This window comes from Etheostoma cragini, chromosome 4 (assembly GCF_013103735.1).
Source record: "Etheostoma cragini isolate CJK2018 chromosome 4, CSU_Ecrag_1.0, whole genome shotgun sequence".
Lineage (NCBI taxonomy): Eukaryota > Metazoa > Chordata > Actinopteri > Perciformes > Percidae > Etheostoma > Etheostoma cragini.
In genome coordinates this window covers 3886886-3912101 of record NC_048410.1, presented here as the reverse complement: position 1 = coordinate 3912101, position 25216 = coordinate 3886886, and the positions used below count along the sequence as shown (strand labels likewise).

General features: G+C 41.3%; 1 protein-coding gene and 1 long non-coding RNA gene across 3 annotated transcripts in view; both read left to right on the top strand.

Moving 5' to 3' along the window:
• phactr3b (phosphatase and actin regulator 3b) overlaps positions 1–25216 on the top strand; it is a 42889-nt gene that overhangs the window by 16334 nt on the left and 1339 nt on the right. For both annotated transcript variants that reach the window (XM_034868506.1, XM_034868507.1), the window contains exons 2-11: positions 524–682; positions 847–921; positions 1045–1185; positions 2172–2396; positions 2475–2682; positions 4006–4196; positions 5045–5198; positions 21569–21624; positions 23496–23557; positions 24162–24302. In XM_034868506.1, coding sequence (XP_034724397.1) covers positions 524–682; positions 847–921; positions 1045–1185; positions 2172–2396; positions 2475–2682; positions 4006–4196; positions 5045–5198; positions 21569–21624; positions 23496–23557; positions 24162–24302 — 1412 coding nt within the window. The remainder of the gene's footprint in view (positions 1–523; positions 683–846; positions 922–1044; positions 1186–2171; positions 2397–2474; positions 2683–4005; positions 4197–5044; positions 5199–21568; positions 21625–23495; positions 23558–24161; positions 24303–25216) is intronic.
• Positions 12723–17837, top strand: LOC117942859. Its single transcript, XR_004656240.1, has 3 exons — positions 12723–12733; positions 16707–16709; positions 17657–17837. It is a non-coding gene; the product is annotated as an uncharacterized LOC117942859 (long non-coding RNA).

Genomic DNA, 25216 nt, shown 5'->3' with positions numbered 1-25216 from the left:
GGACACGGAGATCTGGCACTATGCTGGAAAAAATAACAGGTTTGTCAGGAGCAGCATGTAAGATTTGTACAATTGTGGCACTACTGTATGATGTCTGTACATGCCAGTGTACTTCACCAAGACATTGTCACAATCAGTGTCAAATAACTTGGGGATTACATGCTGCAGATGTCTGAATTTACCTTAGAAAAGGCGCGTTGTGCTGAAGCTGATTGTTTATTCTCTGTGTCTTTTAAAAGCGTTCTATTGTCTGTGTGTTTGGGGCCAGGAAGGTCTGGCTGCCCTGAAAACATGTGAGTCACTCACAAACAATGCAATTCTCTGTCTTCTTCCCACCACTCGCTTTTCTTCAGAAATTCGACTGGAATCAATAAGGCATTTACAGCCAATGACCCATATTTGCTACTCTCCCATGAGGATGAGGATATTTTTATTTAGGAGATTTAAGAAATCCCTTCATTTCTCACCATGTCGGTACACTGATTGAGTCTAACGCTAGTGTTCCGGATGTTTTGTGTTGTAGATGTGATGGACCAGCAGAGGGCGCTACATTCAGGTTGCCTGGTCTCAGGGGTTCGGACGCCTCCTGTACGCCGTAACAGCAAGCTGGCCAGCCTGGGACGCATCTTCAAGCCCTGGAAATGGAGGAAAAAGAAAAACGAAAAGCTGAAGCCCTCTGCAAGTGAGTGTGACGTAAGACTCATGCTTCATCAGTGGTGGTGAATGCTGGCTGGTTTGGCAATTGGGGAATGGAAGCTGTATTTGCAATTAGACCCAAGCCGCTTCACATGTTTTTATTGTCCGTTCAATCTGCGGACCAGTTTTCATAATGTTTGTGTCCTTTAGCCGTGGAGAAGAAGGCAGCCGTTCGACTGAAGAAAGATGACCTCGTCAGGAGGAACCGCGGGGAGATGGAGACAGGTGCAAAATGAGAGCTATGACATATGACTCCAGGCTGATCACAGTTCACCTGTTTAGCCACATGGTGCCTGCCTACTATTCAGACTCATTACTGTCCTTTCTTCCACTGTGCGTTGGATGCAGAGTCAGGTCTTGCTTGTGGGGGTAACTGTGAAGATCCAGACACCCCGACAAACTCAGATGGCGAGGACAGAGACGAGGAGCCCGTGGCGCCGCTGGCCAGCACCAGTGAGGACCTGGGCAGCGATTTAGAGGCCTCAACAGGTAGAGTCTAGCGCTCAGGTCTGAGATAACACATTTAGAAATTAAATGTTTTTTTTACTGTATATTAAGTATAAAAAGCAAAGCAATTGTTGGCGTTGTTAACTTTAAAGCTGTTTTCTTTAGGCAACAATTACACATACTAACGGTACAAAGAAGTATGCGCTCTGCTACTGTGAGTGTGTAAAGCGTCGTATACTCGAGTGCGACACTGTGTGCCTAAAACACTTGTAAGAACAAACCCTAATGTTCAACACAGAAATAAGCGCTTGATTCAAAATTCCCAGGACCCTCTTGCTATGAGGCTACGGTGCTGCTAAATGTCTGGTGAGAATTAAAGTACCCCGCATAATGAACTGGGAGCTAACTTCCATCATACATTTGGCAGAAAAATAAAGGTCAATTCAAACACACGCTATAAAGTGTGGATCATTGTAGATAGATAATTTTGGACACAGCTAACAGTAAACTCTTCACTTCTCTGTCCAGGGGTGGCACAGATAATGAAGAGGTTCACACATTAAGTCCAGATTTCTTTTTTTTACTTACTTACTTACTTTATCATAGTACTTTTCTTAGTGTCAAGTGCAAAAATCATTACAGTCTTTATCATTCTACATCATACTTTATCTATTACTTGAAGCTTTATATTTTAGAGGACATGTTCTTGTCAGGGAATCCTCAATGCTTTTTATTTTTCAGGCAGCCCATAAATTAACCCTTCAATCTTCCCTTTTCACATTTTAAAAATGTCCATTTTTTCCTAAGTCTTAACTGTTGTAGATCTAAATGGGATACTCTTCTTTAGTGTGGTTCTTGATTGTGTGTTTTTAAGCTGATAAATTATTGATTGTGTTGACTGCCTAATTTGGTACGGTATGTTGTTGCCAGCTTCAGTTTGAAACCCCATGTGTCTGATGGTCCACTAGGTGGAGACAGAGACTTCCTAAACAAACCTTTTCCTCACCATCACTTACGTTTCATTTCAGTACAAGATGTGACTGAAGACTCAAAGACAGTTGGAGATCCCGGTCAGAGTGAAGATGGAGAAGATGAAAGCACCTCGCTGAGCGACCCGAGTGATGAGCAGTCGATAGGGACGGTGGAGACCGTTGAGGGGAAACCGGAGGTGACAGCGGCTCAGCGTAGAAGAGGCAGCACCTCTCCTCCACCCAAGCCAGTCAAACTGCTCACCAGGATGGGCAGCCTAGACTGTGAGTTCACCAGGAGAACTCTGATGTAATGTCCCGCTGGTTTGCTGCAGTGTCTCACATTGATATTTTTTTCTCCAGGTGCTCCTTCAGTGCCAGTTAAGAAGTCCCCAGCCACCTTGCCCCGGAACTTCTCTCTCCCCAAAGACCCTCATGGCTCCCTGCTGAGAGGCAGGATGTTCACACCTACTGGGTCCCCCCACCTCGGGGCACTACACTCCCAGCTGCCCCCGAGCTGCATCATTGAGGAACTGCACCGCGCCCTGGCAACCAAACATAGACAGGACAGGTCAGACTTTGGTACAAGCTGTGGATTCTTTTAAATATATGTACTTGAAACTTAAATTTGCCTTGTAAAGTTTCTATTTTGTAGGTCTTATCACTTTTACAAAATAATTAAGAAATCTTTTCAAATGATATAGTATTAGTCTTAGTCATATTAGTATCAGTTAAAAGGCCTATATTCACGGAACATAATAATCTATCCCCAAGACCAACATTTGTGCACATCACACACAAATATAGACAATATGGATTTAGACAAAAACAGCATATGCTCCTCAAACAGCAGTCTAAAAAATAAGACTAGGCTGGGCTGCAAGGCGAATACAGACAATATTTTTTTTTTATTATAGATTAAGCTGTCCAAAGGTTTTTTCTTTCAATCAGTCAATTAGCTTTTCTTTAGAATGTAGAAAGATATTTTGACATAAAATATACAGTATGTTGTACAGCCACGACCTTAGTCCCAAAGGTGTGTAGCTCATGGATGTACTGCAGTCATCCATGATAACTTACTTAAAGGCGCTCTATTCAATTTAAAGCATCTAATAAATGACTTGGTTCCAAAGTTTCTGAGAGGGAGTGAAAGTGAAATTATTTTTACTCCAAAATGTTTGTGAGCAGGTAATATATACAAACCTAGGACTTTTTGTTACCCTTATATGGCCCCAATAAATGTCCCTAAGGCTAAGGAGTACACCCTTAGAAATAAGTTTACTATGCTCACCATTTTTAACTAAGGGTCGGGAAAACAAGCATCGATCTTTTCATGATAAAAAGTGCACATGGGGAGATGAACGATTACTTTTAGATAAAACGGATGTTGACAAAGTTTTCCTTTTGGAAAGAAAAACAAGCGGTAACAAACTGCAATATAACGCAGAATATCGCAATATCTTTAGAATCACAATGATATTGTATTGTGATAAGTATGGTGACCATATTGTATTTTGGGGCCTCTGGTGAGCAACCGCAATTATGGAGTGCAGAAACTTGGAGGATATTATCCAGCTTGTATGAAAATATGAGTTGTTAATTGACACATGCTAAAACCAATTATGATCTTGCTTTTCTGTTTTAAACATAATAAAATATGGTTCTGAGGGTCAGAGTTGCAAGGCAACATCACAATAGACAGGAGGAGGAGACTAACTCTCCTTACCTGCAGTAGAATACTGGCACATTCACGTGGAGCTGCAAACAAGCCACCACATCATAGGTGTGTTAAAGTTAATACACACCTCCTAGCCAATCAGAATTGAGAACTCTGAGTGGCCATGGTTTTATAAAGTTGTAATTGACAGACTTGTCTTGTGATGTGTGAGCTCAGTTTCCAGACGAAGGAGGCGCGCTCCTCTCTGAAGCGCCGGCTAGATGGTCGTCTGTCCCGCACATCCAGCACAGAGAGGGAGCCTGCAGGGGAGTCGGAGAGCAAAAAGGAGTCTGATGAGAACAAAGAGAACTGGCGTCTGGACGAATTCTTGAGCGACCAGGACAGCTGGAACGCGTCTGTCATCTCTGGTAGGTCTGCTGGCAGTAGACATGCCGTGATGCCATGTGTGGTAGAGGAGATGGCATTAGAAAATAGTAGGGCTGAACAATTATTCGCCATTTTAAGGAATCAAAGTCAAGTGTTTGGTGTAACATTTGAGTTATCAAAAATAATCGTAATCACAATATCTGGAAGGAAAATCTCGCAATTAGATTATTTTTTTCCATCCCTAGAAAACAGAGTCGTTTTTACAATAACTAATGAATGTCTTGTAAATGTACAGGACTTTAGCTCAAATTATATTATATATTTTTTTTTACACTCTTTAGAACCTAAAATATTTAGCAGTTAAGCTATGGATTGGCTGTGGCGCAGAGGTAGAGCAGGTTGTCCTCCAATCGCAAGATTGACGGTTATCTAAGTGTTCTTTATCCAGACACTGAATGTGTCACTCTATGTGTGTTTGGATGTACTGGTCAGGATGGATTAAATGCAGGGTTTACATATTGTACTGTAAGATTTTATGTGAAGAATAAATAAAGTTTCTTTGTTTTGTTTTTTTCTTTCTATGATTATATGATGATGAGTCTATGATTATGTAGTCAGTTCTTATTTTACTATTACTATTTTTTTTCCAAACATAATTATTTAATTCAAACATGATTCAAAGTTGTACAAAAAGAAAAGGTCCACTTAGTGCAAACTTTAACATCTTGAGGTAGGTATGTAGACATGCATTTAATTAATAAGGTGTTAGGTTAAGTCTTATGAAAAAGCACCACAGCACACTCTGTGCTGATTAGCATCAGTTCAGTGGGCTTAGCTGGAAAAAAACACTGTGACGTTATTGACCTTAATTTGTGCTCAACAACAACAGGGACACTCCCACGGAGGGTGAGGAAGGAGCTGCTGGCTGTGAAGCTTCGGAACCGACCGAGCAAGCAGGAGCTGGAGGACCGCAACATCTTCCCCGTCCGCAGCGACCAGGAGCGTCAGGAAATCCGCCAGCAGATAGAGCTGAAACTGGCCAAGTGAGTCGAACTGTGGACCCAGATCAACCTGCCATCAGCTCCACCCTCCCCGACAGCCCCCCCCCCCCCCCCTCACCCTCCTCTTCCCCATGTACGTCTGTTTCATCACTCAACACCATTGTCTAAACTTGTGTTTCCCATCCACCATGCTCTAACAAATGCCCACATATCGCAAAAGCCTTTTGACTGTAGATGCTCGCCGATGGCTAGCCAGCTTGGCTGCGGCTAATGTAAAACGCGCTTCAAACAAGAAAAGACACTTGCAACGGGGCTTTGCGCTGTGCTGCGCCGGGTGCAAGATAGGGCCCTATGTGTTAGAGTGAGAAACAGTTAACATGAACCTTTGGTTGTTTACAAGAAAACACAGCAGGGGCCCTTTATTCACCGCAGAGGTGTTGATTCAGGTTGTGTTCTGTGGTGCTAAAATGTATTCCATTACTGTATATTGATCCAGGATAAATATTAGCACACCTAATCACAGTAGCACACAGAAGATTGTGGTAAGCAGTCACAGTGAATGTTAGTCATGTGAGAAAAGAAAAAGGGAACAAAGCATCCATTGGTCTTTGCTATTTACTGTCCTATCAATGCATTGTATTTATTATATTAGGCTCTGTCTTTCACAGTTCATCATGGCATCTTTAAACTCTCCATGCATGTTGTTTCTCTCTTAACTAACATTTGCATGTTGCATGTTGTCTAAAACGCAGTTGCCCGTTAACAACAGCCGAGTATTAAGTGCTAAATTGCATTAAATGTTATGCGGAATCAGTTATTTTGCTTTTATTGTTCCTCTCCTTTCTGTGGCTATAGCTTCAGTGGGTCAAGTGGTCTGCATTTTGAAGCCTGGAACAGGATTTTTACAGGAAGCATGGGAGGAATGCAACAGGGAACATAATCATATTTGTTGTGTTTTGTATAAAGGCCAAAGGCTGTTCTTATGGTGATTTTAATAGGATTAACGACCATATCAGGGTTGTTTTTTAGTGAATAACACAGTGGCAGGGTGTCCTGGTATGCTTATGCAGTCATCGGGGTGGGAGGAGGAGGAGGTGTTGGTGTTGTTTGGACACATCGTGACTTTTTGCTAAAACAGCATGTCTGCCTAACTGACACTTGTCAAGAGAAGGTACAGGACAGAACAGCAGCAGCTGTCTAGACTTTGAATGGACTTTTTTGGCTCACAGGGAGTTGAAGCTGCTTTTTGTCATTTATATTTTTACCACTTTACCTTGCCATCTTAAGACTTACCCTGTTTAAGATTACACGTGGGGAGGTGGAACTGTAGCTGTTCTATGCTCCATGTTCTGTATTTCACTGTAGTGCTTCAGTCTCACCACTCCTGCCACACTCTGTTCTCAGTGAACAGGCTCTATAACCCAAAAAACGGTACGCTACCTGTCAAGCACATGACGTCACAGTTAGTGTTGGGTGACCTAGGTGCCTTCTAGTCATTGTCTGGTCTTAGTCATAAAAAAAGGTCAATAACAAACAGTTTAATCAATTAAAACCTGTTGTATCAAAAACTTCCGTGCATGGAAAATTACAAGATACCATCGGGGCAACTAAACACATTATTAAAATGATTGTGTGTCTTTATCTTGGCTGAAAAAAGATATTTTTTAGTCTGTATCAGCCTTAAATCTATAGTGCATAGTTTCTGCCGCCCTATGAGGAATTCTACATAATGACAACAAAACTGTTGGCGCGTGCACATGCCACAAGCCTTCCGTGACCGCGCACCGGTCTCTCTTTTATTTAAACAAACTGAGCAGGTACATTTTCCTTAAGAAGCAGTGTTTGAGTCCAGAATCACAGAAGTGTAGGAGACCATCTCCTACATCTTGTTCCAGATGTTGTATCTCAGGATGCCCAGGTGTTTGGCCTCGTCTATCAGGGCTCCTGAGAGCAGTTGTGGATTATCCAGCAAGGGGGGCTGCTGAACTCTTTCCACTGCAACCCTGTAGTTGATCAGGACTAAGAAGTCTTCAGCTCTCAGCACCTCCTCTGTTCTCTAAAAACTGGTGGTGCTCCTTAATCTGCCTCTCTGTGCGTCGGGCCTGGACCTTCATGTGTTCTGCGGTTTTATCACATTTCACTTTAACATGAACACAAGGCATTTGACAGGTGCGTGTCAACCTGGATGGTCAGAGTAGCTACGTATGTGTGCGTCTGATGTGTGTGACGTTATCATAAACCAAAGCTGTTCCAAACACGCCTCGTTCCATGTGCACATGGGCAAATTCCAGCGGGTAATTGTGGAATAGAAAGAGACATTATGCAAGATGAACTTGCAGTAGTTACTGAACTTGTGTAAACACCAGAAAGGATGTTGTAGTCTGCAGGGGGCATTATATTGGGACAAAGCATAAACACTACAAACTGCTTATGTAAACTAAACCTCTGTTACACTTACATAATAAAAACAGGAAGTGATCAATTATGTGTCATAAGAGGGGGGCAGTGTGACAGCGGGTGGCTGGGTTAGGGACAGTATGTACAGTGCTGGTTAATGACAGAGGTCAGAGCAGCGGCTCGGTTGGGAGCCAAGGTCACTGCTGGTCACACAGTTCTCTTGATGTCTTACATTACTGCAGTGATTTATTCTGTGACTGGAGCATCCATGCCAATCAATACATTCTACTGACCGGTGTTGTTTGTGTAACAAAGCCTGATATGTCTTTTTCCTTTATTGTTGTCCAAATACGACATAAATATAACAAAATACACATCAGTGACCCACACTGTTGTACTGGGTAACTTCCTTCATTACCATGAAAAAACACACACACACACACACACACACACACACACACACACACACACACACACACACATTCTTTTTTACTCAATCACACACACACACACACACACACACACACACACACAAACACACACTTGTTTTTACTCAAACACACACACACACACACACATAAATTTGTACTCAATCAGACACACACACACACACACACACACACACACACACACACACACACACACACACACACACACACACACACACACACACACACTGCCCCAAATACTCTCTGGACCTCACAGCACCTTTATGTGTTTAATTGCTGCTGAAAATAGAGACCAGGAAATGTGCCACAAAAACAGCTGTGCCCAGCTGTTTTAGGAAATGACTGTGCGTCGTGCTGTATACTTCAAAGAAATGAAATGTAACATGCTGGAAAAGTTGAAAAGTGTTATAGACAGACTAACACATTTGGGGTTTTTGTCTTTGTTTGATTTGTTTCTAGTAATAACAATAGCCTAGGAATAGCTTCCTCTTTGACTGAAATGATCTCCTTAGGCCTTTAAAACAGCAGGCGATTTGAGTTTTCACAGGTGTTACTAATGACATAGGGACGTTTCATGTTCCTAGTAGTAAAACACGAAGATTCACCCTGGGCGATCTGAAAAAATAACTACCCACAGAAACGTCATCAGCAGGGAATCTACTGTAAGTAGGAGTAATCACAAAGGGAGGGCATAGTTTGGTCAATCAGCCAAATAAAGCTGCAGTAAAACAGACATGGCTTAAATGTGAATTTAAAAAAGGCAGAGTAGCACACACACTGCAGATTTTTACTATTTAGCAAAAAAAAGGATTGTTCTTGTGGGAAATGTTTCTAGCTAACAGAGGAAAAAGTTCCGATTGTCTTGGGGGGGGGGGGGCAGGTCCTATGCTAGATGCTGTTTCCGCAGCCTGGCTCTGTTAGCTCTGGTCCTGCAGTGCTCATCTCTGTCTGTGACTGACGGCGGGACTGGCTGGTCAACAAGAGTCTGAACTGACTGAGCTGTGAACAGCCGAGGCATTCCATTGTTTGGGGGGGACGGCACCATGTGCCAGCGTCTCTGTCCTGCTGACCACATGGTCTGCCAGAGGACATGACGAGCCCCTCCTGGCAGCTCGCACAGCAACAACAAAAGCTGAAGGGACCCTATCCCATGCTGCTCTAAACATCCACCCTGTACCAGGGATTGTGTGATTACTGAATGAATCAGCCTGAGTCTGTCGCATTGAATAAGTTGTGTTGAATGCAACGGAGCAGTGTTTGTGGAGGTGGCTAGCACGCCGTGTTCTGTCTGAAGCCTTCATGGCGGTGTCTGAGTGCTGTGAATGGCCTTGGGCAGCACATCTGTTTGTACAACATCAGGAAAAGAACAGCGTGCATCGTGGAAAGAGAAAAATCAGTCATTTTCACTTTGACTCCTATACAAGATGCCGGGGCGTTCATCTGACCCTTTGCAGTAGGGGTGGAAAAAAAAAAAAAATCGATTCTTAAATGCATCGCAAATCAATCCTTGATTCTGACAAGTTAAATATAAATTATTGTTGTAACAACAACTTAATTTAGGCAAGAGTGCAGAGAAAAAACACACACAAATGGCCAAAAGGAAAAAACAAATAATTTTTGTATAAATACACATGATTTAATAAGACATGCATGGAATAATTAGGCAAAACACATAAAGGCTGTTCATCTACTTTATCACATTCTATCTGACCACCTCATGTTTCATGTTCTATGAAGCCTCAAAGCCATCAAAGATTACAGTGAGAGAATGTGACGTTAACAAGCATGTTTAAGGCTTAAGTGTGAAATGACTACAAAATAAAAGCCTCAATAGACAAAAAATGTCATTAAAACTTGTATGTGACAAATACAGTATATGTCAAAATCTATTAAACTCATAAAAAATGTGTTGCATCGAGATGCATCGATAATCGGTTTAGAATCGAATCGATGGCCTCTGAATCGGAATTGAATCGAGAGGTGCTCAGGGATTCCCACCCCTACTGTGCAGAGTAAACATTGGTAAACAATGAAGTTTATTCCTGGAGCAGCTGACAGCATCATGGAACAGAAAAGACGTCTAGTCGTCTGTTAAAACTGGACAATATTGCTTAAAAGTGATTTTGTAACCTTTTATTAAATGGCTTTCAATACTATTTTCAACATGTGAACGATTCTGGACCTGCTGGACAAATTTTTTGGAAAAGGCACTCAAAGTGAAACCCTTTCCTGACATTACAGTGTTATATGCAGGTGCTTTATCCCCTCTCTTTTTATTTTTTTAGATATAGCATGGTGAAGGAAAAGTAGGGAAAAATGAGATGACAATGTAACATATGCCACATACAGGAATTTACTATTGAAAGGATACACACCCACTGAACCCCCACGGTTAACCTTTTGTCTTGGATTCTAAAAAATATATATAAAAGAGGTTATTGAAGGAGTTTGCATTGGTATTAGATTACCATTATCATAAAATGCAGGAGCTAGTAAGTTTACACTTCTGCATTGCTGCACTGCAGTACACAATTTTGGACTATCTGGAATACCAAACTATGTTTCTAAAGTACAGCCCAATCCAAAAACATTGCACCAAAAGAGTGTAAAATACACAGTTTATTCCTCACAAGTAAACCATTTAATTCATCAGTTTACCTTAAATGTACTTATAGATTCAAATAGGTTACAAAATTGTGTCAAAAGACACCAAACTGACAGAAGTAAACCAAGCTTAATGTCTTTTTAGACAATCAGCACATGTGACCATCACTGTTTGCTGCTCTTTTTCATTTGTGCTGTGATGCAACACGTCCATGGATGTACATGGAGAGCACATGGAATGTTGCATTGATTTACTGTCGTTAAGCACGGCACTCTGCAGCATAATGCAGAGCGGTTGGCTGGCACAGGACAGCAGAAGGGAACCCTCTGTTTCTAAATATAGCTGTCATTGGTGAAATGCTGCAGCAGCAGCCATTATCAATAACCTACAGTATGTACGTCACAGCCCCCCCCCCCCCCCCCCCACACACACACACACACACACACACACACACACTTCCCTGTGGGACACTTCTGGAGAGCTGGACACAGTTTACTGCAATGATCTCCATCCCTGTCCTCTGTTCCATGCTTTTAAGGCAGGCATCCTCAGCTCATGCCCTCAGCTGAGGACATTGTTATATAAAAATGTAAAGACCTTTCTTTTTAACACTGCTGAGATTTTGCTGCAGCTCGCCTGATCCTTTGTGAAGTTTTGGAGGGTATGACTAAGTTAAAATCTCTGACGCAATAAATGCCCTGAATTCCTTGTAGATATGTGTGGCTTCTATTTTAAGAAGTTTTAAGAAGTTTTTTTTTTTTTTACCCTAACAATGGTTATGGCATACCCTCCGCAAACTGGCTTGCAATATTATCAGACAGTCTCTTTAATGAATCCCCAAGGGGAAAGGAAGAGAGGTCAACCTCTCTTCAGAAAAAGCTGGCGGCAAGACCTGGACTCCAATGTCAAGTGGACAGGCCACACTTGGGGGACAGCTGGACAGGCTTGCTCAGGGCCGAGATGACTGGAGATACCGTGTAGGTGTCTGTATGCCCCAGTAGGGGAAAATAGGTGGAAGATTTACAGTAGCTGACTGACGTGAAAAGATTAAGAAAATCATGTCAGTGAATTATACTCTTACCATTGCTATGATTATGTTTGCTGGAAGCTAATTTTAACCTTCTTGCCCACACTCCTTAGGTGTCTCTCAGCAACATTATTTCTTCCTCGAGGGGTGCTTCAGTTAAACATCTGTTTAAGTCAATCTAGAGCCCAACCGATATATCGGCAGATATTATTGGCTTGTATTAGGCATTTTCCGATTTTCCTAAAAAAGAAAATAAAAACGGACGGTCAACCCTGTTATGAGTGTTGGCCTTGCATAACTTGTCCACCAGAGGGCGCTCTACAGCGTCCCTGTTGGCAACACTCTGACATATATATTTCTTTTTGTTCAAAGGACTTTTAACTTTCACATCTTAAGTTTGTATTTTTATACATTTTATTTATCAGAACCATAATATAATTTGATGTTCCTCTGTTCTGGTGACAATAAAACAAATTATATTATTTTAGTGAGAACTCATAAATAACTTAAGTTATAGAAATCTGTTTGTTTTGTTAGGCGTTTCTGGATAATTTTTTTTTTGAATATATATCTGCCGATATATTGGAATATCGGATTTTAAAATAACCAAATATTTGTATCGGTATCGGCCTTAAAAATCCTTTATCAGTCGGGCACTAACTCAAACACCAGTCAGCAGATAGTGACAGAAACAATGGTAAAGGAAGAGAAAGGTTGAGGGAGGGAGGGAGGAAGACACCCAGTAGTAATGATGAAGAAGTTGGGGGCCTACTCAGTTATTGCCGCACACTGATGAGTCATGGAGAAACCAATAATTGGATGATTGTGGCACATATACCAATTTATTTGCTGACACCACGATTCACAGTTTGAAGCAGGACCGAGCAACTAACCACAGCTGCTGTCCAGGAGCGCTATAAATAACTCGCCACACGGCAGCTGACTGCACGACAGCAATATTAGCATTTACAAATTCCGATGCTTGGTCTTTAAATCCAGCTTATTGCGAGTCACTCTTAACTCTGAACAAGTAGATTAGGGGGGAAATAATCATATGTGCTGAGAGAGATTTTCAGACATGACTTCTCAAAGGTACAAAGTCCAAAAACAAGTGTCAAAGCTAAAGGATGTATTGATCTTTTCCTCGAAGAAGTGTCTCCCTATGTGTCGTTGAGGCATTATCTCAAATCCCCTTTGAATTCGCTGTCGTTTTTTAAATTTATATTTCTATAAACGGCATTCAACACAATAGCAGTTTCCAGGCAACCAAGGCTGCCAGATGGCAGCTGGCTGCTCTTCCTTTTGAAACATAAGAGAGTATTTTCAGTTTCATAATCCCTTTCACCCGTGATGAAATATTAATGGGTGCTCTGCTCGGGTTTGGTCTCTGTTATTTCCCTCCTGCGGGCGAGAAACCCCAGCGAGGCCAGTGATCGCTTTGATGAAATCCAGAAATGTCTGATTGCTCAGCTTTCATTACAGTGAAGAGCACAGTCATGTCTGATACTATACACAACAAAGTCTTGGCCTACTTTTGAGCATAACATTGAAATGATTAAAGTGTAGTTGATGCAGAAACCAGGCCCAGCATTGCCAGCAGCTTCAGACCAGCAGTCATAACTGTGCCCCCTATGGGCAAGAAAAGTTGTTGCTGTTGCTGCCATTTTGACCCCAGTTGTTTTTCTTTTATGCAAGGTCAGTTGTGTGTGTGAAAGTGTGTGCTTGACCTGCCAAAGATATGTTTTTTTTTAACCAGAGCATATTTTCTGCTGAAGAGTGCAGAAAGTTATCGAGTGTTGTCTGCCCCCCTGGTTTCTTTGGAAAGAGTAGAAAGCTCTTGGACTATGGGAGTGGAATGCTGACCCACCGTGACGGGAAAAAACACAAAAACAGAAAATGTTCCTGTTATAACAGGATACCTTTCAGTTTATAGTTACATATTTTTGTAGATCAGGGCTCCAGACTGTGACCAAAATGGTCGCTTATGCAACCATTTAATGTGGGTGTGTGAGATAAAATTCCACGAGGTCGCGTTCATGCGAGTGCATGATGATCGTTAGCATTGGTGCTCCCGCCCTACGCACAGCGTGTGATGCGCATGTATGTGGCGCCGTAGAACGTTACAAAAGAATCCATTTAGCTGGTGCTTCATTACAAAAAATAGAAAAAATGAAAATGAATAGCTGATTATTTTAAAAAGCAAAATGAGAAGAGGGAGTGAAGAAGACTACCACTTCCAACCACAATGGCAAACGCTATGGCTAACCCGTGGTTGCAGTACAAAGGGGAAAGCAGTGCTCTTTGTATTGCAGGCAACTCTAAACTTATAACCAGATCAACACACAGATTAAGCTTGAAACTTTTAGGTTGCAAAACAACAGTTAGAAACACAAAACCTGCAGGCACCAATGCGTGACCTGACACACTGAGCCTTTCGACTTCTTTGACGTGAGAGAAATATTCAGACAAAATTCAGATCATGTTTATTTTGCAAAAATCAAGTCTGAGTCTGAAAACTAGGGAAGGCCAATAAAGACAACTATACATCAGTATGCAAGATCATTGATTAATACCATGCTGCACCAAAAGACCGGGTGCATCTAAATCCTGTGCTGGTGCAACTGAGAAAGTTGGTGGCTACAGTGCTACCAGTGTAAAGAGTTAGTCAGGTGTTCTAAATTTTTACAAAATAGTTCTGTTTCAACAAGAAACCTAGATTGAAAGATGTTCAAGGTTCTATATTTGTCATGTGCACAACAATAACAGAAGTAGTCGTTGGCAGTAAAATACGTAGGCCTCAGACTGGTCGGGCAGCAACCGAACAGCTCCTCCTATCAGAGAATCTGCAGTCTGCTAAATGGGAATCAGTGTGTTTGTGAGTGAGTCACAAGCAATTTATCTATTTCTACATTTAGATGTTTATTGTGTGTGTGTGTGTATAAAAAGAATGCCTTGCAGCAACAATGATTGTCACCTGTTCTTGGTTACATATTTGCCCACACACACACACACACATATATACACACACTTTCACCCACTGCTCTAGTTGAGAACCCGCCCGCAGTCAGCTGAGGGTTGAAATAATGAAGACAGTGTGTAGTTTTTTTTTTTTTACGTTTCTCTCAGGATGTGCCTCTCCAGTTTCTATTTGTGCCTTTTTTTTTATAGCGAGCCGCATCACAGCCGGGCATCACTCCAATTACAGGACTAGAGTTGGCAGATATTGTAAAGCAGTTGGAGAGACGTAAGCACCGGAAGACACAGCCTGCACATATATGGCACCAAATAAAATCCTCAAATTACATGTTGTCACAACTGTAGACCATCCCTCTCCCACATGCAGTAATTAACGTTATACGTTTTTTGTGTGTGTGTTTTTTTAGGGATCTAGCTGCGAGTACCCTCTAATTAAAATGTCAAAAGTCTCAAAGCCTAAGCACCCACTCACTGAACAGTGGTTGTTTTTCTCTCCTTTTTAACCCCATGCCACGTTAGGGTTAGATCATCGGGGATTAGGATGCATGACCTGTGACATATGTGGCTAGCTTTGTTTGCTCGTCACCCACTGCTTTATTTCTCAGGCTATAAATAAACAGATTCAGTAGGGTGTACATTTGTTCTCCCAGTCTGGCCTTTGTCCAGTACTGATTCTGACCCCCCAGTTTACTGTAAGCGTGTTTATTATGCAAACAGAATCAGAATTGATTTTAAAATAGATTACATATGCCACGTTGGCTAATGGATGTCCATTATTTAACTAAATCAATGCTTTTTTGTTTGTTGTTTCAGGACAGTGTACTTTGAACGGATACCACAATCACCTCAGAATCTGATTTTCAGACGTCCTAGGGACATTGCTCCAGGCATGGCAGTGGATCAGACATTCATGGTCCCCACACAATGGATTGGGAGGACTTTGACCTTTCCTTGATCGCGACCATGGCGTTCACATTTTAGGTTATGAGTGAAATATCTCCACATACTATTGGATGGATTGCCATGAAATGTGATACAAACATTCATGTTCACCTCATAGAGTTGGGCGGTATCCAAATTTAGATGCCATTAAACCTCCTCCCTGTTTTACCGCGGTATACTGCATTACTGTGACTAATTAAAAATGATGACGTTAGGCTCAGACGGTGTCACCAGACCATTGGCTTGTGCCTACACCGTTCAGAAACTGAATACCAAACACTAATATTGAAACACCTTCCCTTTCTCATTAGGTCGGAACCCGAAATGCTGCCAAACTGCAGAAGTCATGGTCGTCTAAAAGACCAGGTCACTCGATGCACGACTTGAATTAAATAAATTATATTTAATATTTAATCCTTGTCTACTATATAATTGCATTGCATTTTTTTAATGACGTATGGAAACTGATAAGTTTCTATTTTTAAGACCCCGTCGTATACCGTATTAGCGTTGTCACTGTGAGCATGTTAACGCCGCTAACGTCAGCATTGACCTTAAAGCATCACGGTGCCGACGTACAGCCTCACAGAGCTGCGAGGGTGGCTATAGACTCTTTTATTTTTATTTTTGGTAGACTTAAATTGAAAACCTTGCACGTAATGGGGATATGGCTTACGGAGCGACTTTACGTTTCTTCATTTGAAACTTTCAAGGCTTATATTCAGTAACCTATAGCGTTTTCTTCAGTGTATAAGGTTTATGTATTCTGTAAAGCAACCTATAGTGTCCGAAGTGGGATCATGCTATTTGAAGTTGCCATTGAACACACTGTGCTCCCAGCAGGATGTTCAAAAACCAGATATGACCCCCACTTGATCGGCGTACCTGTGCTGCAAGGCTAGATAAAGAATTGATATGTCTGAGTGTTTGAACATGTCCCCTTCATCTATCATCAATAGTAGAGCAAGCCTTTGAACAGACAGTTTTAAAGGGCAGTGGAAGGCTTTTGACTGATTTCCTGAGCTCTTTCACAACTTAAAACTGTAGTCGTGGGTGCAGTAGATTGTCAGGGGTTGTCGGAAATATGTGTATCCAAGCAACATTTTCCAGTCGGATACATTTTAAGCTTCTGGTAGGCTACAGTTCAATTGAAGAGGGTTACTTTAATTATTCCTGGCAATTACATCCCCCCAAACCGCCCCATGCACCCTCGTCTCCAACTCAGACTCCACATCCGACCATAGCACCCCTGTCCTCGGGCTCTGTCACTGAGTGGAAGAAGGGAAGAAGCGCGGGATTAGGACACACCTCAGTAGGCAGTAGTGCCCGGCCCGTGGCGCCTGACTCATCCAATTCTACTCCACTTTTCATGGGCTGACATTCCCATCAGCACCTGCTCTTAGAGGCAGCTCATTGCTTTGACATGCTGGTGAGTTCTCCAACAAACGAGGAACTTTTACCTCCAACCAAGCAGAGTGGGTGAGGACTTGTGAAGCCCAAATTCCTGCAGGAGGCAGTGACTAAAGGCCTGTTAGGATTGTTTGGCACAACAGAAACAATGACTCACTCTAGCTTTTAAAAAGGTATTCAGATTTACTTTTTGCATTTAATCCAGAGCATCCAAAGTGTCTAATGTAAAACACGTCTGATGCATATTTGGTGGCATTAAGACTGTGGCTGCAGCAGATTTGATTTGCTCTGTGAACTAAGGCAAATGCCATTGACCCAAAATGTTTTCCGCTGCAGACCACACATCCTACTACAGCTCTGCTCCATTTAACACATCGACTCCCCTCAGCTTCCAGTATTGTGGACCTGTTTTGTAAGCTCTCAGTGGTCCCAGTTACCGCTGAAGCTGTCACAGGACAGGAAGTTGATTTTAGATGTGCACTCTAGTTGTCATTATTTTCAGGGCTGTGGACAAAGTGATGTAGCTTATAAATATTTACATTGGGTTTTCCATTATTTTGTCTTAATAGTACTGTTAAAAGTCGGAGCTCAACTACTTTGAAGCCCCGATCTTGATTGAAGTCCTCTTTGAATATATGCTGATACTGAGTCCGATCTGATACAGTACTTATATATTGACCTAACAGACATCCAGGCGCCCAGATAGCTCCGTTGGTAGAACAGGCGCCCATATGTAAAGGTTTACTCCCGATGCATTGGGCCCGGGTTTGAGTCTGGCCCTGCAGCCCTTTTCTGCAAGTCATTCCCCCTCTCTCTCTCTCCTTTCATTTCTTCAGCTGTCAATAAAGGTCTAAAAAGGCCCCCCAAAAAATCTTTAAAAAACAAATATATTTAAGAAACAGTAGCCCATTGCATACTCAAACTACCACCAAAAATATGGTATAGGACAGAATTCATCCTTAAAGAACTTTTTGTGCCAATGATGCTCAGTATGCATTGAGAAAAAAGAAAAAGAAATATGTACATAGCTGGAAAAGATATTCAATATTAATTAAATATGTGGCACATTGAAATAACAGATGGTTATACATGTACCTTATTTTTCACAAGCTACTTCCAAGGTCCAAATACTGAAGGTCCTGGTTCAAAACTATTAGGGTAAAAAGCCTAAATCATTATAATGATATGAAAGAATGTTTAACTGGGAGAATGCGACTCAGCTACAGAGCTTAAGTATGTCTGTGAACTGTTGTTGTCTAAAAAGACCTAATTTTCGAGCCTATGGAAAGTTATTCTAACTGTAGATTGGCCGAATCCCTGTCACGTTTATTCTAACTAGACGTGGGAAGAGCAACTGCATGAGGACAGTAAGTACTTCATGAAATCATTTTGACAATATAAAGACAATGGCAGCATTCTCTGCTGTGACCCCAGACATAGAAACTGCCAATCCACCTTGATCATTTGGATGACGGAGGGGGAGGGGGGGGGGGGTGTCGTCCTGCTCTTAAAAAGACACTGTGTTCCCAGTAAATGTAATGTCCCTTTCTCGGTCAGCACGTTAAGCTCCTGAGTTGGTCAGAACAACATCTGATCTAATTGTCTGCTCGCCCAGTCTGCTGCACGCTGTCCCTGCCGCTGTTGTGATTCATAGTTTCATCTCTTCTCTGAATACATTGTGGTCTGAATCTTTTCTGGTGTAGAAAAATAAGTTTTACTATAAGCTTGCACCTTTTTCTTAAGTGAGTCGTGACTGATTATCTTTATTTAATCTGTTTATTGAGGGAGAGGTTGTTCCGTGCCCCCGTACTGTCTTCAGCAACACCTTACATCACATAGGTGCATCTAAATGTGGTTACATGGAGGGAGGGGGGGGGGGGGATTAATAATCCTACGAAGGCAAACATTAGTTAGAAAAAATAAGTTTAGAGTTTTTTTGCAGTCTGTGTAAAAGAACAGTTGTAATGTCATCTTTTTTTGGCCTTTTTAGAATTATTATTTTATCCCAAACATCTTCAGAGAAACAAAGCTTGGTATTTACAGCTTTCTCATCCATTTCAACTAGTCTGTTTAAGACATTAGTAGCTTTAGTGTGATTATTATTCACAGTCCAGAGCTGAATTGAAGGAGGATTTAAATGGATCTTTCTTTAGGGGTGGGAAGAAAATCGATTCTTAGATGCATCACGATAATTTAAAGAATGATTAGATGCTCAATTCTGAGTTAAGAATCAAAGTTAAGAATCAAAAATAAATGTTTTTAAATGTGTTGATTTATATTTAAAAGTTACAGTCTCAAGACAGGTACAAACCAGAAAATTGAGTGACTAAAACAGGACGAGATAATAATGGACAACAACTTAGAGACAAGAGTGCAGAAAGAAAAACAAAGAAATGGAAAAAAACAAAAAGTTTTGTAAATGTACACATGATCTAATAAGACATACATAAAATAATTAGGCAAAACACACAACGGCTGTTCATCTAATTTATCACATTATATCTGACCAGCTCATGTTTCATGTTCTAAGAAGCCGATTCTCCACCTTTAAACATGACGGAGCCTCTGACATCAAAGATTACTGAGAGAGAAGGTGACTTTCACAAGCATGTTTAAGGCTTAAGCATGGAATGACTTCAAAATAAAAGCCCCAGTAGGCAAAAAAGTAATTAAAACTTGTATGTAACAAGTACTGTATATGTCAAAATCTATCAAACTCATAAATAAATTGTTGTATTGCTAAGCTTTTATCTTTTTTGGTTCTGTATTGACAGGTTCAATATTTGAAAATCAATAATTATTTATTATTTTTTTAAATAACATTTACATCTGTCTTTATGTCAAAACCTAGAAACCTCAGGCTGTCATTCTAAGTCATCAGTATCAGTTGTTTCCAGGAAGTAACGTACACATGTTTTTATGTACTTGAGTGCAATATTCTATACTTGTCCACCGCTGCATATCACCCATATAACCCGAAGACCAAGGAAGGTACTGTTTCGTTTGTCATAGAAAATACATGCAGCCTGGTTTGGATAAAATGCTCAAAAAAAATAAATATATATATATATCTCCGGTGAGGCAATATAAGAACATTCCTTTTGGTATCCAGTGTGTCCTGACAGGTGGGTGGCAAATTTAGTGGCAGTGAGTGTTTTGGGGGTGGGGTGGAGGTTTATCTTAGAAAGTCATGTGAGGAATCCTGAAAGAAAAAAAAAAAAAAAAGGTGATGTGGCGTGCTGACCGCCCTGTCTTGTTAAACACGTAGGCTGCAATAACAGTAAATACAAATGCTGGTATCAACAACCATGCTTGTTTTTATTCATTCCTCCAGGTTACACAATACAAGCCATAGTCCTTGTTAGTGCTGAAATGATTGGTTGACTAACTGATGAGTCTTTGTAACTGATTCAAGTAATCAAGCAAAAAAGGAAGCAAAACATTTGCTGGTTTGAAGGCTCTGTGTATTATATCTTTAAATATTAAATATGTTTAGGTTTTGGACTGTCGGTCAGACAAAGGTAGCAATTTGAAGACATCAGCTTGTGTACCGAGAAGTTGTGTTTGCCTTTTTAACATTTTGTGACATGTAAAGACTGAACAATTAAACGAAACAATAACCGACAGACAAATAATATTAATAATCAGTTGCAAAGACCAGCCTTTGAATTTTAAGGTTATCTATCCCGCTGATGCTAAGCTTATTATCATCCAACGCTTAATTGTTTTTTATGTTGCATTTGCTTTATATTTGTTTTAGATAGATGGAATTAAAAAAGTGAGTTTAGATGGGTTTACATTTACTTCACGGTTATGTGTGTGTGTGTGTGTGTGTGTGTGTGTGTGTGTGTGTGTGTGTGTGTGTGTGTGTGTGTGTGTGTCACATTTAGAGCTAGGGTGGACAGTATACAAACTGAAAGCAGTTACCCATCCATCCAGTTTCTCAGCATATACTGTACACTGTATTGTTCATTCACGTTATCCAGTATCTTTCTTCTTCTGTGATGTCACATCCAATATATAGTCTACACTTATTGAAATAGCTACACTGAAATACTACAATGTATTAAGTGTGTGTGTGTGTGTGGTTGCGCGCATGGGGAATCTCCTCCTCAGCCCCTCCCCTTCACGCGCATGTGGTAAATAGCAGGCGCGCTGTGCCGCACCACTCACTCCACTGCGAGCGCTCAGCATCCTCCGCAGCTCCGCCGGGACTACAACCAACGCTGCTCTCTCTAAACGGGTTATCTCATTGAAACCAAGCCGCTCTTCTGAAAGTCTCCCATTTATTTCACCTCAGTGGCTCTGACGCCTGATATCAAACGCACAGCCTGACTTTTCTTTTTCCCGATGTGGAGCCTTAAATGTTCTTCCACTAAAACAAGGAGCTCTTTGGACTCGAGGTGGGACGCGGTGTTTGCCTTTTGGATGTGCGGGTCTTGGCGCTCTGCACACCGGCTCAAGCATCCAACGTGCTAGTACTACAAGTGGAAGGACTGAAAAGACTTTATGCCAAGGGAGGTTGCGGGTGGGGGGGGGGTTGAGGAAAGAAAGCCCAGCAGCGTGAAGAGATGGTCCAGAACGTAATCCTGGTGTTTTTCCGCAGGAGACTGAGCCAGAGGCCGGCGGTGGAGGAGCTGGAGAGTCGGAACATTTTAAAGCGTAAGTAGTTCAACCATCATTACCAAAGCCAACAATGATTAGGATTGGAGAGGATCACTGATGACGAACCCGCAAAGTTAGCACAGAGCTGTTTAAATACATCTGGGGAGTCCTGTGGTCAAGTTAACTATATATACATATACCTTCAATTTAAAAAAATGTTTTTGCTTGGGCATTATGAGTTTATGTTGACTTTAGGCCTCTTGTTTTAAAACACTTTTAAGAGGATTTTTAATTTCTCTATAGTGACTATAGACTATGGCGATGATGTGGGCTAAATGGGTAAACCATTTCAAAATAACACCTTTCTGTTTGAAATTAGGATTATTGTTTATTCAGTGTAGTTTTACGATTAAAATAATTACTCTATTATTAAATTGGTGGAAGAGAGAAAATACTATTTCAATAGTTTGGGTTATTGGGGGGGGGGGGGGGGGGGAAACAACTTTATTAAATGTGAGGATTTCCTGCTTTGTTTGGTTGAATATCACTGTGAATTGAATAACTTGGGGTTCGGGACTGTTGCGAGTCAATCCGGAAACTGGAATAGATTTTTTTATTTCTTTACAATTTTCTAAATTTATGCATCAGTTGGGAAAATAATTGGCAGATCTTTTTTTTTGTCCAGGAAATGATGTATTTCTGACCACAAGTCCTCAAACATCACTGTGATTTTACTTTACTATTTCCATACAGCCTTAAAATCTCTATAATGAGTTGATTGGAGTTGGATTCCAAGTTGTATGTTGTGGTATGTCCCCCATGGGGATTTGAACTCACATTTAAATACTTGAAACTACTTTAGCTACTTGCAAAGTGATGCCACTGCTTTCATTAGAAGAACCGCTTTGTTAGGGGAGGTTTCGATCATAACAGTTCAAACCAGTCGTGTTGCCCCGACGTTGAGAACAATTATGAAACAACCAAGTCCTGCATCTGTAGTGAACTGTGTCTCCCAGTTGAGAAGGGTCACAAATGATGTTGTGAGTGTAAATGTTAGTTGTGAGTATGAATGTTATGTACATACATTTATGTTTTGTACACCTTTTTTAATGCATGTTTATGTTCTTTTGATGTGTTGTGGGTATGAATGTTATGGATGGATGTATTCCTGCTTATGGGAAACTCTTATAAAACAACAGACCCCAGGAAGAGTAGCTTCTGTCTAACGCAGACATAAGCTAATGGGGATCTTAATACGCAAACAGCAACACACCTGTGAGCAGCTGTCTGTTACATCACTGTCCCTGTGTCTCTCTCTCTGCACAGGGACATGTGTTCAGGCTAAACACAACCCTTTCCATTTAGGAAACTAACCCTTAAACCAAAACACATTCACTGAACCGATCTCCTGACCACAAACTAAACGCCTGTAGTAAAAATACACATAATGGTTTGTGTTTTCCTGTTGCACCCAAGGAGTGAAATTTCCTCAGACGGTGACAGAAGTCTCATTTGAAGCTGCCAAACTAGCTCACAACAGCTCAACATTTTTTCTTTTTTTTGGAATGACAAGAGAGGTATTAAAAATAAATGAACTAGCATTTAGGGGTTATTCTGCCGTATCCAGCAAAGATAAATCCTATCAGTGCTCTAATCCCCCCGTGCCTCGCTCTCAGCACTGATCCACATTTGAAGTCCGTTCATGAGTCCTGTCCTCGAGTCTTATTGGATCGTGAGGACGATCACACACATTTGCTCACAGACTGTCCAGTCCCATGAAACAATCAGTGACCGAGTATTTACTCAACATTTGGTACAATGACTGAGCATCTCCAAAAAGCCTAAAGCGGTTGTGGAATTATAGTCAATGTAACTCAATTATTCTGACTTGTATTGGTTATAACAAGCTGTTGTTTTTGTGTCAACAGAAAGAAATGACCAGACAGAACAGGAGGAGAGGAGGGAAATCAAACAGCGGCTGAACAGAAAGGTAAGCCACTGCAGTGATCTGGGCAGTTTCCTAAAGTTTCTTCACTTTAATCCCACATTTGGGCCTCACACCTAGCCTGGAAATCCAGACCCAAATCTGAAAGATTAAGGGGCCGGCATCGAGTAATGAAAGTCGCCCATCTCGAGGGGCGGCACCAAGCGTGCATTTGAAAATCTCGATGCACGCAACTGGATACCACCACGACCGATCACAACAACACACCGGGTGATGTATCCAGAGCCTCGTACGCTTAGCTACCAGCGGAGCTAACTGGTAGATTAAACTGTCGGGATCTGTTTAGCTCGCCTCTGGCCCCGCCTCTATTAGAAGCACCGATGTGATTGGTGAAGCTCGGCTACAAGGGTATAGTTAATGAGCAGCATTACTCGATGCCAGAGTGACTCGCTAACCAAATTCAAATTGTGCACTCGCAAGAACTCTGGATCTCCAGGGTTCAACAAAGCAGCCCCTCACAGGGACTGTTATCCAGTCAAAACCCAAACTGTGTTTTTTTTTTTTTATATTTACTTTCTTTCCCCAATCTCTTTGGTGATTGAATGCCTCGAGAAGCGGGCGAGACCTAACATTTACCTTCATTTTCCAGCTGAACCAGCGGCCGACAGTGGACGAGCTGCGGGACAGAAAGATCCTCATTCGTTTTAGTGACTATGTGGAAGTGGCCAAAGCTCAGGACTACGACAGGAGAGCCGACAAGCCCTGGACCAGACTGTCTGCTGCTGACAAGGTAGCTAACGAATAAGCTTTGTTGTTACTAGGACAAAAATACCAGCCTTCAAGGTATTAAAAGTAGTACAACATGTTGGTTCAGTGTCCATGTTCTGACTTTGATTGTGAAATAGACCTGTGTCAGCATCTCTTCAGGGTTTCTGCAGAACTTAAAGTATTGAATTGCCTCAAAAGGTATTGGAAAGTACTAAAAAGTATTAGAAAAGTCTGAGGTGCTTTTGTATCCGAATGTGAGCTGTAAGGGACATTAACAAAGAGTGTATTACTTAGATAAGAATTAATATTCTTTTCAATTTACCGTATTGGTCCGGATGTAAGACAGTTTATGTTCCTCAAAGGTAGGGGTTGTCTTATAATCGGGGTCTAGACCAAAAGCACGGTACCGTTACACGGTGGAGAGAGCCCAGCGGCCACTTTCAGGAGACTGGCAGGAGAGTGTGTGATTACGGGACAGATAATCAGAATGATGGCCCATTACCAGAGCAGCCATTCAGCTGAAGGCCTGGGAAATATTTACCATTCATTTAGGTGTGACCCTTTCATCTAGAAAAATAAAAAGGTAAGATTTGGGGTAGACAACAGCCTACCTTGTACCTACCTGCAATGCGTTTTAAATTAAAAAAAATTTCAAATCAAATTATTTTCTTTGTGAAAACAATTTTTGGCTTTTATAAAGTATTTTTTCAAAAATGAGTCTTAAAAAGGGGGGAGGGTTGTCTTATATTCAGAACAACGCGGTCTTCATAACACTTATTCAAGTCTAGGTTGCATCAATTTAATTGATTATATCATCTGGAATTATTTGTAAACACTGCTGAAAAGAACTGAGAAAAAAAAGTTAATAAAATTATTCTAGGCCAAATTGTTCCTTCTGAGTTTTCATCATGCTTTGCTTGAATGATAAATGAAACG